This window comes from Phoxinus phoxinus (assembly GCF_949152265.1).
Source record: "Phoxinus phoxinus genome assembly, chromosome: 1".
In the NCBI taxonomy this organism is placed as follows: Eukaryota; Metazoa; Chordata; class Actinopteri; order Cypriniformes; family Leuciscidae; genus Phoxinus; species Phoxinus phoxinus.
In genome coordinates, this window is record NC_136876.1 from 18,768,578 (window position 1) to 18,783,162 (window position 14,585).

At 40.1% G+C, this 14,585-nt stretch overlaps 1 protein-coding gene across 1 annotated transcript; it reads right to left on the minus strand.

The window, feature by feature from the left end:
* Positions 1-3,919: 3,919 nt before the first annotated feature.
* On the minus strand, positions 3,920-14,585 carry rdh8a (retinol dehydrogenase 8a). The gene is made up of 6 exons (XM_079636356.1): positions 14,272-14,585; positions 10,546-10,707; positions 9,027-9,206; positions 8,721-8,814; positions 5,395-5,578; positions 3,920-5,260 (listed from the first exon to the last, which is right to left on the minus strand). Exons 1-6 carry the CDS (start codon positions 14,384-14,386, stop codon positions 5,033-5,035), a joined length of 963 nt encoding a protein of 320 aa, XP_079492482.1. The 5' UTR covers positions 14,387-14,585; the 3' UTR covers positions 3,920-5,032.

Consider the following 14,585-nt stretch of genomic DNA (forward strand, 5'->3'; position numbering starts at 1 on the left):
GCTTTATAAATGAAGGTGACTTGACTTGACTTGATTTTTTGGGAAGGCTTGTGAGGAGTCCATTACAATAATCCACCCTGCTGGTGATGAAAACATGCACAAGTTTCTCTAAGTCTTGACTGGAAACAAAGCATCGAATTCTTGCAATATTTTTCAGATGATAGTATGCTGATTTAATTATTGCTTTGACATGACTACTGAAACTATGGTCTGACACTATGTCACACCAAGATTCCTGACTTGATTTTTAGTTGTTTGACCCCTAGAGTGAAGGTATGCATTCACCTTGAGAACTTCATCTTTGTTTCCAAACGCAATGACTTCAGTTTTGTCTTTGTTTAACTGAAGAAAGTTTTCTTCATCAATGCATTGGAACAGGGAGTCAATGGGGCTGCAATCGTTAGGCGATAGGGCTAAGTAGATCTGTGTGTCATCTGCATAGCTGTGGTAAGCAATTTGGTTCTTTCTCATTATAGGGTAGGTTTAACGCTTCATTGCCTTTCATATTTTTTTTATGAAGAACTCCTACTCATTCCAACTCTAGCCAACTTTACAGTGTGTGTGACTGAATAAAAGGCAAAATAGAGGCAGAAACATTACAATAGCAACTAAGCGACAGTTAGAAAAGCACCGCATGTTAGGAAACCACCTGTGAGAAAGCTTGAATGAAAACATGAGCAGATTATTATTTATCTGTATGTAACGGACGTAGGCCAGTAAGAGCTGGACGTGTAAACCTCACTCCCGTGATCTCAAGAGGCGTGCTAGTGCACCCACCTCCCACACCGGAGACCCCGTTTCGAATCCCGCTTGGAGTGGGTTGAGTAGGACCCATTAGATTTGGTGCCATGGCCTGGATGGGAGTGAGGTTTAAAATGTGAGTGTAATGGAAGTTGGCCAGTATGAGCTGTGGGTGTAAACCTCACTCCCCTGATCTCAAGAGGTGTGCTAGCGCACCCACCTCCCATGCCAGAGACCCCAGTTAGAATCCCGCTTGGAGTGGTTCGAGTAGGACCGGTTATATTTGGTGCCATGACCCGGATGGGAGTGAGGTTTAGGGGGTGTAATGGATCTAGGCCTAGGCTGTGGGTGTAAACCTCACTCCCTGGGCTCAAGAGGTGCACTAGCAGGTCGACTAGGACCGGTTACCAGTCGGCATATGGGCACAGGCCACACCACCACCTATTGGCTTGAATATCTCCAGCAGAACTTTTAAAAGAGAAGCTCTTGTCTGTTTGAGAATGATGAGAGCATCCCCATACACATGTACGACTGCTGCTCTTGCAGAGCTTCTGAGGCCCGGGTCTTACAGTCGACCAACTGACGATCTGTAATGTCCTGCCTCTGCACTGCAGGCTGAGGTTGTTTCAGACTGCGAAGGGCTGAACCAGAGATGACCCAGGCTGTGGACAGACCAGATGGAGCAGGAATGTGTCAGACAACCAGCATGCCAAAGATAATGCTGGAAGCCTCGCTGTTCCAACTCTTGAACGTGTACGTCTCATAGAGCCAATCTATGTCTGCTCGGCAACAAGTTGCTTTTATTTTGTGCATGTGAAAGTTGCGGCAGGACGACAAATGTTCCCATAATTCAGTCAAAACCTATGAAAGACAATACTGCAGCTGATTATGTCATAACTGTTTTGAGAGACCACAATGGCCTGATTAGAATAATTGTCTTGTTTAATGAGATTTGTAACTCCTGCAATCTCTCAATTAGTAAAAAGGTCCTCTATTGAATGCAGGGATCCTCAACCCTCGTTTCCCAAATCCGACGCATCTCAACTCCACACCACTCCCCAACCCCCTGCGCGCCGTGGCCCACATCCAGTCCAAAGATTCGGGACACACAGCGGCCCCTTCCTCCCCCTCTGGACTGCCTTCCATTTCCCTTTTGATTGTGATTGACAGATTCTTTGTCCCATTGTACTGAGCTGTCGCCTCTGATGAAGACACACACACACACACACACACACACGCATCCATAGGAAAGCGCAATCTTGCTCGCGCACCTTGGCCTTGTTGCGCCGGACTGAAAGGTCTGTCATCGCCGAGACGTGAATGCAGTTGTGCTATCTGTGCTGGGTAAGTTTCCAGTGGTTTAGAAACCAAGCACATGGTTGCGCGATGCCTGACGCAGGCCGGAGGAACCTGCTGAGGTAGTGTGGTTGAGCGGGACAGCTGGTGGGGGAGGCGTAAGGGATGCTCAATGTTGTCTGAAGTGGTTGTCATTAACACAGCTCCTCAGGGATGGGAACCAGGTCACATTCTCTCACTCCGCACAAAGCAGTGTGTGTGTGAGAGGGCTGGGGGTGCCGAGGGAGGGTGGCGGACGGGGACTAGGCCATGACCTCTTTATATCCATCAACATATCATTGGCCGGGTGTGCGCTGTCCAATCTGCAATGCGTCGGAATGTACTTATGTGCTCGATTTGCCCCTCTTGCTTTTGCAGTCTCTCTGCTCGCTGTCACAGTCTTTATATCTCCTGCATCTTTTGCTCTCACTTTGTCTCTTTCACTTTATCCCATTTTGTGTTGGCCTTTCTTGCATAGTGACTAAGACAAATACCTTGGCTATGTAACTAAAACAGCGCACAGGGCTGGAGGGGGTCCGGTACTCTGTACAATCATAAATAAAACATTTTCAGTACAGGCTTGTATATGTGCTCAGGGTTATACACACAGTGTCAGGGATTTTAACAGCCTAATATTTGATCCTCAATACACACTAGTTGCATCCGAAATCGCATACTCACTAAGTAGGTGCTTCTTTTGAATAAGTACTTACTTGGCAGCTATGAAAAAAGTAGGTTATATATAGCATGAATGTATTCTGCACATACTACATTTGTCATGTTGTCATTGTCATGTGACCTACCAGCAATAGCTTCTCTTCACTGCCATTCACAAATGGGATAGTAAAGTGTCTATAGTGTGGTGCAGGTATGACGTCACGTTATAGGCCAATGGACATTCGCATCACACATTTCCCTCGACAAAAACCCAATAGGATTGTTCCATAGGCTTTCCATAGACTGATACTTACACATATTGTAATATTTACTTACATAAATATCACAGATGTAAGTGATTCACAGATTCATAACACAACTTTTATGAATTTTGAAGCCTAAATGCAGTCTCCAGAAAAAGCTAAAGGTAGGCTATAATCAAACTACACCACGGTCCCACAAATTCAGCATCACCATCAACTCTTTCAGTTTTTATTTTAAAACGTTTTGTCAAAGTTTTTGTTATAATAGTTTATAACGAGGCTGTAAAAGCGGACTGAGTTTACCTGTTCGACGTGATGGCGGTTAATCTCCTCGACAGCCTCTGTAGTCCCATTTAGCCACTTGTTAGGAACCGTCTTTTTTCAGGACACGTAACAGCTTCAAAATTAATTTTGTTTTATCAAAATTTAAAATGAATTTTATGTCATAGAATAAAACGTAAAATGTCTTGAGCTTGTCTTCACCACAGACCTTATTTCAGCCATTTAACCAAAATCCTATTAAAAAAAAAACATTGACTTCGGGACGATGAAACCAGAAGTGCTAAAATGCTAACTCACTTCCGCGCTTTGGCCTACAAAGTGATTTCATACCCGCACCACTCTATTGGATGCGCACTTCTGAATCCCGCCCGAAGCTCATGGTCATCCAAGTACTTTTTGTCTACTGTTTTATGAATACTGTGAATTCAGACATCCTACTCTTTTTATTGTTTTTTGGCTACTTTATAGTAGTTTCTCAATCGGAAGGCTGCATCCTAGCAAGGCTGCATATCTAGACTGCCATGTCATCAATGCCGTCCCTTGGAATGAGGCCTTTGTTTCTCGTCCTTCATTTTCGTCAAAGTTGTCTTTCATAGGATGCATCAAGTGTAAACGAATCAAACTCTCACAATTCTTTACGCACATTCCAATTCAGTCACTTTATTCAGTTAATATAAATATATTTAATATAAAGTGTTCATATTAAAGTACATTTAATAGTACTTTTGTACTTGACCGCGGGGTCAGAAAACCTAAATACAAAGAAACGCGCACTTACTCGACCGTCTCATTCTAGCGTTCGGTGCTGAGAGGAAGTCTAGCATAGGAGCCTTAGAAGGATTGGACTAGAAAGGACAGGACACAGATCTAACTAGGATACAGCTTTCCAATTGAGAAGCACCCATAGTAATGACAGCACAGATCTCAGACTATTCCTCTGTGTGCTATTTCTTTACTCTGCTAATGTACTCTGTCGCCCTCTGCTGGTTAAAATGAGAATGTCTGGCAGTCTGTCCTCGGCTAATGTTGAGTATCCTGAGGCCACAACAGTAAAGTGGTTAAGGCAGTTCCACTCTGTTGAGTGGTGTATTCAGTGTTTCGTTTTTTCTTAATTAAATGAGCAGAGTTAAGGTAAATGAATCTGGAACGAGAAAAAAAGTAACAGCAGTTTGAACAAGAAAGACGACAAATGAAAACTATACTTTAATACGCTTCCAGCCTTTAGCAAAACGATCACATTACATTGTTATTTAGGTTCAAAATCAGCACATCTTTAAATAAAGCTTTAAGACCGCCTAAATGTTCAAGTTAATTCAAACAAAAAACATACACTTAGCTTATAAAAGGAGAGAAATAGATTTTTAAACAGATAAGACATCAAAGACATTTCCATGTACGTCATTAGTACAAATAAAGGCAGCTATGTGATTTTTTTTCACTTGATTGTGAACATGGTCAGTTCATTTTTACAGACTAAAATGCTTCGTAATTCACAATCATGGAATAACATAACCAACCTACTCTTTTAAAACATCTGTTTTGACAGTAACTGTTCTGATGAATTGAGTTGCTAGCATTAAAACAACAATACATGTGCATGTTTTGAAAATCGAAATCTGTCTTTTTTTATAATGTGTTTTAATGTGGAATACTCATTTGAGGTATTGTAATCTCCTGCTTGTTGCACTGAGTTGTGTCCTACTCTGCCGTAAACTGAGGGAAGTGTGAGTGTGTGCGTCTCACTGCTGCCCTCTTCAGTCAGGAGAAATGGTGCGTCTGCGCAGACAGTTGCATGTCAGGCATTTGAGGATGCTCATGGTAATGTGCATAAGCGAGCCAAAGTTAAAGAGCAGGTTGTAAAAGGTGTGCACTGAAAGTCCTCCGGTCTCATCCGCGTATTTCATGGCCACAATGGGCGTGTAGAGGTTGTTGGTCAGATTCCGGAATCGAGGTCGGCTGGATTCAATCACTTTCTTGGTGCACTGGAACAGAAAATTACCGAAATGCATGGAGAATTAAAAGAATGCAAAGCTTTAATGGGCAGCGTAAGCAAATTGGAGCTAATTGTTTTCAATGCAATGAATTCATATGTGTGCAGTCAAACGGTGGCACATACTTTAGCGATGTCATCAGGTCTTTGTCCCAATGCCTCAAAGATGTCGATGGATGATGGAATGTACACATCCTTGAAGTATCTGACTGTGTCTGCGTCTGCTCCAGGATATTCCATCTTGGCCACTTCTTCCATCATCTTGGTTTCAAACTCTGTATGCACTGGGCCTGGTTCGATCATAGACAGTCTGGGAGTACGAAGGGAATGTTACAGTACATTACAACTGAAGCACTCTTTAATGCCAACAATATGGACTATAAGAAGCCTGTTTACACCAAGTCTGATGAGTACAACAGTTGTTTTAGTGCCATGTTAAAAAAAATCGATCAATTTTCTAGAATAAAGTAATAGTTTTGTGCATAAAGTACCCTGCTGACCAAGACAACATTCACATGCCTCTACAAATAGGCTGAGATATTTCCAGTACTTCTGCTGTAATTATATCAAAGCTGCTTGATTTAAAACTTTTTTATTAACAGAAAATCAAGCGTAGCATCAGATCTGGCAGGTCACGTTAGTCAAGGTCGCATCAGCTGACCCTCATCTGATCCACATCTACCTATAGGAATACGACGCCTATCACTGTATACATATATAAGCTCCTTCAGTATTATCAGCAGCTGTCGCGTTTCTCAGGAGCGTATTACCCTCCTCCATCCCCAGCTCCTCCTCTCGCCCAGTCAGGATTTGGCATTCTGATTCCCCTTGAATCAGAATAAATTATTGAATTATGTTGGACTTTAAAATTTTTAATTAATTATATTTGCATACATTCATGTTGGTTCTGTTCTGTTTACCCCAAGGGGGTAATCCATCCGCCGGAAACTGAAGCCTCCGCGGGCGCCGCCATTGTAGCAGAACTTCACCTGCTGTTAGCATTCCATTGACTCCCATTCATTTTTGCGTCACTTTGACAGCGAATAACTTTACATCTGAGGCGTCCAAAGACTCCATTTGGCAATCGGGGAACGTGGAGGCATTAAGTCCGATAAAGTGAAGGGAGTAGCCCACAGAGAGTGATAAAGTTGATCCTGCTGCTAGCTCATGGACAGCTAATGCTCACGCTCTCCGTCTCTGCGAGATTCGGAAGGGAATGATTCAGATTTCTCTCCGCACAGCTACTAGAAGACTGACAGCTGTCAGACACGTTGCTCACGTGTTCAAGCTCAGTTTGAGCCTGCGCAGTTCGCCTGGCGATCAGGAAGTGAGTGCTTCAAATGGGCTTCACTTTTCTCCGTTGAAGTCTATGGGGTCGCTGTGTCCATCTTATATACTGTCTATGGTTTACCCTAATGGGGGTTATTGCTGCTCTCCCTGCTCTTATCCATGCTAGGCTGCATGGATGCGCAGGGAGTTCTCGCCCAGAACTCTAACTTTAATGCTAAAGCGTTACCCTCAAAATGTTATGATTTAATTCTCAATTTTTTTTTTTTTTTTTGCTGGGGAAACAAATTCATTTTCATCTTGGATCATTGCAATTTGATATTTCACTGATATTTTCATTGTTTTGGTTTTAAACCAAAGTCCCTTTAAAGTTCCAAGAGGTCCTGTCGCTATATTTCTTTCCCAGCGGAGGTCCGCACAATACTTTTTTGAAAGCCGTAGTGATTTGTAAAAGAGAAAAATCCTAAAACACTCAAAATAGTAATCAAATATGAGAATCTTGGGCCCCAAGAGCCAAAGCAGTGATGTCTTTTACCAATATATATTTTTTGAACCAATATTTACCAATTTTCTCCCAACTGGATATGATTATAAGGTTAGATCAGATGTTTTATCAGACTATTAATCTTTTATTAATTATTTCATCTTTTTTTTTCTTTTTTTTTTTTCTTTTTTTTTACATTTAGACACCTATGTGTATGGCACAGAAGGTACATTTACATGTTAGGTCATCTCTTAAGAACAGTATGGACCATTTTTACATTGCTCCAAGTAATAAGCAGGCGGGCAGGCGTTATCTTGTCACAAACCTAGTTTAGAGTCAAGGTAGTTTAGTTTATCTTGTCACAAACGGTCGGAGTGATCTGTGTTTTCTGCATTCTCGTTTTTCTGCACCGTTTTAGCAAAAGTATATATTTTGCTGCTCATGGTGTTTCTACTACTGTTGTTAAAATAACCACGTCATCTGCAGCTCTTAATGATGCGCTTTACGTCTTTAGCGGGAGAGAGATGCAACGTGCACGGAGCGGAAAGGACTTGAATGAAGCTTGTTTGGCTCCAGATAAAAATATTAGAAGATGTAGCGTGAACAATCATGAACGGTCCTGAGCACCTGTGGTTTGAGCTGCTCCATTGTTTTGATGCGCTGCTCACTTTAAATTGTAGAAACGGTAAAATGGCACAATTAGGTCTCGTGGTCCGCATGGAACCAAACCGGGGTCCGCAACCGAACTGGGGTTCGCCATTTGAATACCACTGGTTTGAAGGGATAGTTCACCCAAAAATGTTTAATTTGCTGTTAATTTAATCACCCTCAGGCCATCCAAAATATAGGTGATTTTTTATTTTTAGTTGAAAACATGGTCCTTGGTAATTCATTTCAGTTTCAGCTAAAAATCTTCTTTACATTTGCCTGACGGTGAGTAAATTACCGTCAAATTTTCATTTTGGCTGAACTATCCCTTTAAGGCAAGTCATTTCACTCGGTGGCCATCTTTGAAACGCCTCTCGGGAAGCTATTTTAGTCATGCAAGTGCAGCTCCTATCTCTTTGAATGGGAAAACATAAAATTCTCTAAGGCTGTTCACTAAACTTAAGATTAAATTTCATACTTGAAATCACCAATGCAATATGACAACCGTTTCAAAAATTTGGTTTCTAAGCACTCAAATCATGACAAAAAAATAAACATTTTCAAGCTGGACCAGCTAATGTGCATGTGCAGTCATAAGGCCAATTCACTTCACACTGACAGACGGCAACAGACACTTCGTCGTGTTTTGTCGGATCAGTGTGCTGTTGGCGTCTGTTGAACAAGCTGAATCGGATTTAGAAAATCTGAAAAGTGACGTGCTGTAATCTGGTGACTGTCAGCTTTGGCCTGCTTCTGTCGGTGGAGTGTAAATTTGGCATATAAGCGCCCATCTCAGAACACTGATAACTGGAGCTTCTGACTTTTTCCAATTGGCGATTGGCTCTTTTATTTAGAAGGCGGGACTTATTCCGCCATATTGCTCGTTGCACTTTCTCCAATTCATAGTAATATGAGTGCATTTCCTTTGCATATCTAAAGTCTTTTGTTTTCTTCACGTTTTTTAATGCAAAAAATTCAGACTTAATGTAAATAGGCCCCTCAACCATAAGACTTCAGACTTCAAATCACTTACTTGACATTAAACTTCAGCAGCTGCACAGCCATACTCTCACAGAAGCCCTCTATGGCGAACTTCGAGGCCGTGTAGACATCATTGAATACCACACCTGCACATGAGTTCAATAGAGATATATTCAGTGATAATGTCATTGGTCTGGTGCCTTCCTAATGTGGCTCTAACCATGTGTGGCATTTCTTTCCGTCATAATGCTCTACAGCTAAGTGCATAACTCTGAATGGCGCTATTGTTGATCTGACTGTCAAGCATTCAGCTGTGTGACACAGAAGGTTTCAGTCAGGCTTGGTGTGTCCGTCTTACCCTGCAGGCCCATTACGCTGCTCATGACGATAATGTGGCCGTCTCGCCTCTTCTTCATGTCTGGCATGACCTCTTTTATCATGCGCACTGTTCCGAAGAAGTTGGTCTCAAACACTTTCTTCATCTCATCCATACTGATGCTCTCCACAGGTCCCAGCAAACCCACTCCTGCATTATTAACTGGAAAATCAGACAGGAAACATGGATGGTTATGGACTTGAGTGGTCCCTGAGGCACTAGGCTAGTATTGATCTATTGTGAGCAGCACTTATCATTCAACACATGCTTATTATAGTTTCTAGCAATTGTAGACATGTCTCTGGTCATTGTAGTACTACTCTCTCTATTGTATCTCTGCTGAAATGTTCAAACCACCAGGAAAAAAATCTGTTCAGTTTGTATAACGCCAATCCAAGCCTAAACCAAATCCTATTAAAGTTAATGCGTCTAAGTCTGAACAGTCAAATAGGATTTGGTGCATGTGTGTGGTTTTTTTTTAGTAGTCATGTGACGCGTTTATACAACAGGTGTTTGGTCAAGAATAGCAACAGGTAGTGAACCCTTAGTGCACTTAATTGTATTGAATGTGAATTTGTATTGAATGTGAATTTGAAGTGTACTTCAAATCTTAAAACTATACCTTTAATATGTATAAACACTGTTATTGCAGATAATATAATAATGAAATGAAACAAAGCACACTTTTAAAAGTGCACTTTGTAAAAAATGTCAAGCATTACTTTAAAGAACATTTTAAATCATTATGTTTTAATATTTTTTAGTCGTGCTTTAAAGAAGTACACTTATTTTGATGTGTTGCCTAACATACTAAAGCACATGTAAAGTACTTGATCATAATTTTAACTGTAATGTGTTATTCAACATTACTTTTAAAGTTAATATAATGTAATATAATTAATCATTACAAATGTGTAATTAAAAATATATTTAAATACATGATATAAGGTTCAATAGAAATGACATGTTAAGTATATTTTAGTTTACTGCTTGCTTGTAAATTCAGTAATACACTTAACCCATATAGAAGTATAAATTATAAGATGTACTACAGTAAAAAAGCACTCTAAAGTTCAGCTAAATGCTAAACTTAAATATAAATTTAAACTATGATACACTTTCATTTATTTGCGATTAACGCGTGCCCGAAAAAATGACTCAAAATAACCACTCATTGTAAAAGTATGTTACTTCTTTTGCACAAGGAAATGCGTGTCTTTATGGGCACTTTAAGGATGTAAAAGACCACAAAGCATGTTAAATGATTCCCTTAGCAAACAGTTTGATGTTAGCAAGCCAAGGACAGTTAGCTTGCTAACTTGCTCATGTTTCCAGTTGACTTTTTGCTCTTTTCACTATACCCCAAATCTGATCCTGCTGGCTGCATATAACTTGCAGTTTGAACATCCCATCTAAAAAAAAACAAAAAACAAAAAAACAAAAACGGATTTCCCCTGCAGTGTGAACAAAGCCAATGAGGTCAAAGGCATCCTGCACTCACCGAGAACGTCGATGTGGCGGTCCTTTACACTGTCAATACACTGCCTGACCGAGTCATCACTGCACACATCCAATGCCAGCAGTGTCAGGGTCTTGCCGTACGCGTCACCCGCTGCTTCCACCAGCTGGTCCTTCTTTTTCAGGTTTCTCATAGTGGCAATAACTTCAAGACAAGTGACAGAGAACAAGCATGTCATCAAAAAAGCAGCAATCACTCCAAAGTTCAAGCCTAATATCTACAACTGAGAGGTGTTAGATGCTTTGTTCTGAAATCAGCACAGGAAATTGCAGTTTGGTTGAATCTGGTCCCTTTCATGACATATATGCTGACCCAAACAAAACACGCAGTGTAATCAGTGGTGTGTGTTGCTTAATTAAACTGTGGCTGACAGATAAGCTGAAGAGATTAACATTTTAATGCACTTTGCACTTTGAACGCATGAGGGACACTGACCTAAATCAAGCGCCCATCCCAGATTTAATAATAAGCTTGCCGAACATTTTTCATCTGAAATAATCAGTTTTATCTTTATGAAAACATTATCCAGTCCACTCTGGTGTCAGTGATCAGCTGTGCTGGCAAGTTCTACATGAAAAGCAAAGCAATTATATTTATTTTTTACCACCTTTCCATGTTTTAGGTCAGTATGATTCACTGTTCTTCATGGGTGGAATCTTCCTAACGCTAAACCTGAACAGTTCCTTGCAATTCTCAAGAAATGTTTAGTTTTTTTGTTCTGTGAATCCTTTTAATGCACCAACTCTCTATATTTATTTCTCAAATACTATTATAAAGAAATGCACTACCATTCAAAAGTTTGTGGTCAGTATAATAATCAGTATAATTTTTTAATAATACTTTTATTCAGCAAGGCTGTATTAAATATCATCAAAAATGACAGTAAAGGCTTTTGTAAAGACATTGTTTAAAATATATATATTTCAAATAAGTGCTGTTCTTATGAACAGAATGATTTCTGAAAGATCATGTGAATCTGACATCCAGATTTGATCACAGAAATAATAATAATAAAAAACAGCTATTTTAAATTGCAATAATATTTCACAATATAACTGTTATTACTGTATTTTTGATCAAATAAGAGACTTCTTATAGACTTCTACAATACTTCTTCTTGTATTCCTCATTTGTAAGTCAAATAAAAGTGTCTGCTAAATGAATACAGACGATATTCAACTTCAACGTTTACATCATAGGCTTACTTTTCGTCTTTGACAGTGATGTATATAATTTTTGCCGTCTCTTTCTCTGTGGCGCTAGCACATCTTCAGTACATTGAGGTTTGATTTGCTGAATCAAATCCTGTCTGATTTACAGATGAAGCCAAGGAGCCACCGTAGCTTTTTTTAAGCGTCATCCGTTCAGTCTGTCAACAGACGGCATCCCTGATCCGTCAAAGCCCAGCTGCTGTTGAAAAGTGCCAGTAAACATGCGGAGACCGTAGTGCATCTGTAGGGTGATGATGGAGAGACACAGCTGCTGGGAAATCTGCATTCCTGTCTTCTCAAACTAGATTTCACTTGTATATAACGAATAAGCTGTACTTGATGAGAGGAGAACTTAATTCTTACGACACACAAGGCATGCGGGGCCAAACTAGGCCACAACATAAATGTGTTTACGAGAACAACCGCCTCATTGTTAAAGCTGTTGTTTTAAGACTTGAGGCCGATTAAACATTCTTGAATGAGCCACCCTCAATTATAATTGGATTTTTTTTTTTTTGGCCTTCTTTGAAGTTGGCATATATAACTGCTCCTCATTATAACCAGAACCAATTGGAAAAGGATTTAGTTATTTCTTTCGGAAAAATCCACTGTTGCAATGCTCTTAGAATGGGAACAAAGTTAAAATGGAATTCATTTAAAAGATGAAAAAGAATGAAAGATGGTTTCATTTTAACTTCTTATAAGAAAGAAACCCTTGGCTTTCGTGTTGTAAAACAAGGGGTGTGTAGCGATACTGCAGGAGGTCCACCAATCTTAAAACACACTGCCGGGCCAAAAAAAAAGTCGCTGTTTGGATGTAAATAGGCAAATGCTTATAGACTGGATCATTATTGCAGTGATTATCATGTTTCTAGCATGTTACTGTATATGTTTGGTATCAGTTCTTATAACCCTAATTGATGAAGTGTGTAGCTTTTAATTTCTTAAACAACCATGTAGGAAAACACATTACATTACAACATTTATTTCCATCAATAGGTGCATCAATTTTTGGCCAAGATCTTGTCCTGTGTCGATTCATGTGTGAAAATGATTCTTCATGCTTCCTCCCAACCATTCTTTCACACTTTGATCCTGATGAATCATTGTCATCCTGGAATATGATGTGTCTTCCTATACATGGTTGTTCAAGAAAAGCTACACACTCCATCAATTAGAAGAACTGATGCCAAACATATAACATGATAGAAACAAAACAATCACTGCAATAATTATCCAAACATAGACTCTCAATAATTTGCCTATTTAAATCCAAACAGCGACTTTTATTTTTTGTTTTAACCGGACAGTGTATTTAAAAATGTGTTAAAATCACAAATAAATGTATATATAAATTTAACCAAATCCAAAGTAGCGAACTTTCATTGTCTTGCCCACATTAAAATGTAATGTAGAAGTACATGACTCGTCTATGTTTACAGTAAGCATCATAAGTATGTAAATACATTAAAGGGATAGTTCACCCAAAAATGAAAATACTGTTGTCATTTACTCACCCTCATGTTGTTTCAATTCAAACCTGTATGAGTTTACAAAAGAAGATGTTTTGAAGAATGTCGGTAACTAAACACAGTTGATGGACCCCATTGACTTCCATAGAATGGAGAATTTTTTTAAAATGTGGAAGTCAATGGTCCATCAACTGTGTTTAGTTACCGACATTCTTCAACCTTCTTTTTTTGTTCAGCAGAAGAAAGAAATTCATACAGGTTTTGAACAACTTGAGGGTGAGTAAATAATGACATATTTTTTCATTTTTAATGGAAACTATACCTTTAATGTGCCATACACATGTCATTATAGGCCAAGCAGGCTTCATCCACCAAGGGTCTGAAAAAGGTTGAAGACCCCCGGTGTGTGAACCATTTGATTGACATTAATGAGTCTCTGGATGTAGCCGAGTAGGAGATAACAAATGTCCAATGGTTTTGCCCTGCTCAGAGTGCAGATGAAGTCTTCAGAAGACCCTCGCTTTAGAGCCCTCAACTTGTACAGGTCTCAAACTTTGTCCCTCTCCCAACACTCATTCCAGTGTGTGAACTATTGGCGCATTAGACACGGCACTAAACCAGGGCAGCGGTCTACAATTCACAGCCATAAAGAGAGCTTTGTACTGGAGAAGTCACTTGAAAGAGAACTGGCAGTCTCTTTATGATCTCCGCCTGGCAAGCGGTATCCTCGCGGAGCCGTACCCTGGAAACTGCGCTTTCACATGATAATAAAGACCCTTTGGGTTTAACTAGAGAAAAGTTAATGTATAATATTAGCGGTTCAGATGAAGAGACAAACTAATACGAAAATGTACAGCGCGTTATGTAATAAAAATACCCAAACAGCTGCGTTTACAAAGTAAGACATAGGCTATCGGCTAGAAGCGTGTAAACTTCTAATAACTTCTGAAACACGTTTAAACGAAAACACCAAACGTTCTATAGACGTGTGAACGCTGAATTAGAACGCAAATGAGCGCCTTTACCATGGTAACGCTTGTGTTCGTCTCTGGCCAGCAGCACGGCGATCCTCAGTCCGATCCCAGAGGAGCAGCCGGTGATCAGCACCACTTTCTGCTCGCCTGCACCGCCACTCGCCATGGCAACTCCTGTCAGTCTCAGCTGGATCAGAGGACTTGAACAAACTTAAAGCGGATAACGCAACCCGGCGCTCATGTGAGCGGGTTATGCGGTCACATGGCAGACAGAAAATCGTTAACGCGCATCAGCGTTTACTGTAGTAGGCTACTGCTTTGAAAAACAAACAGATTAACACAGTGAGATGCATCGCGAGCTGTGG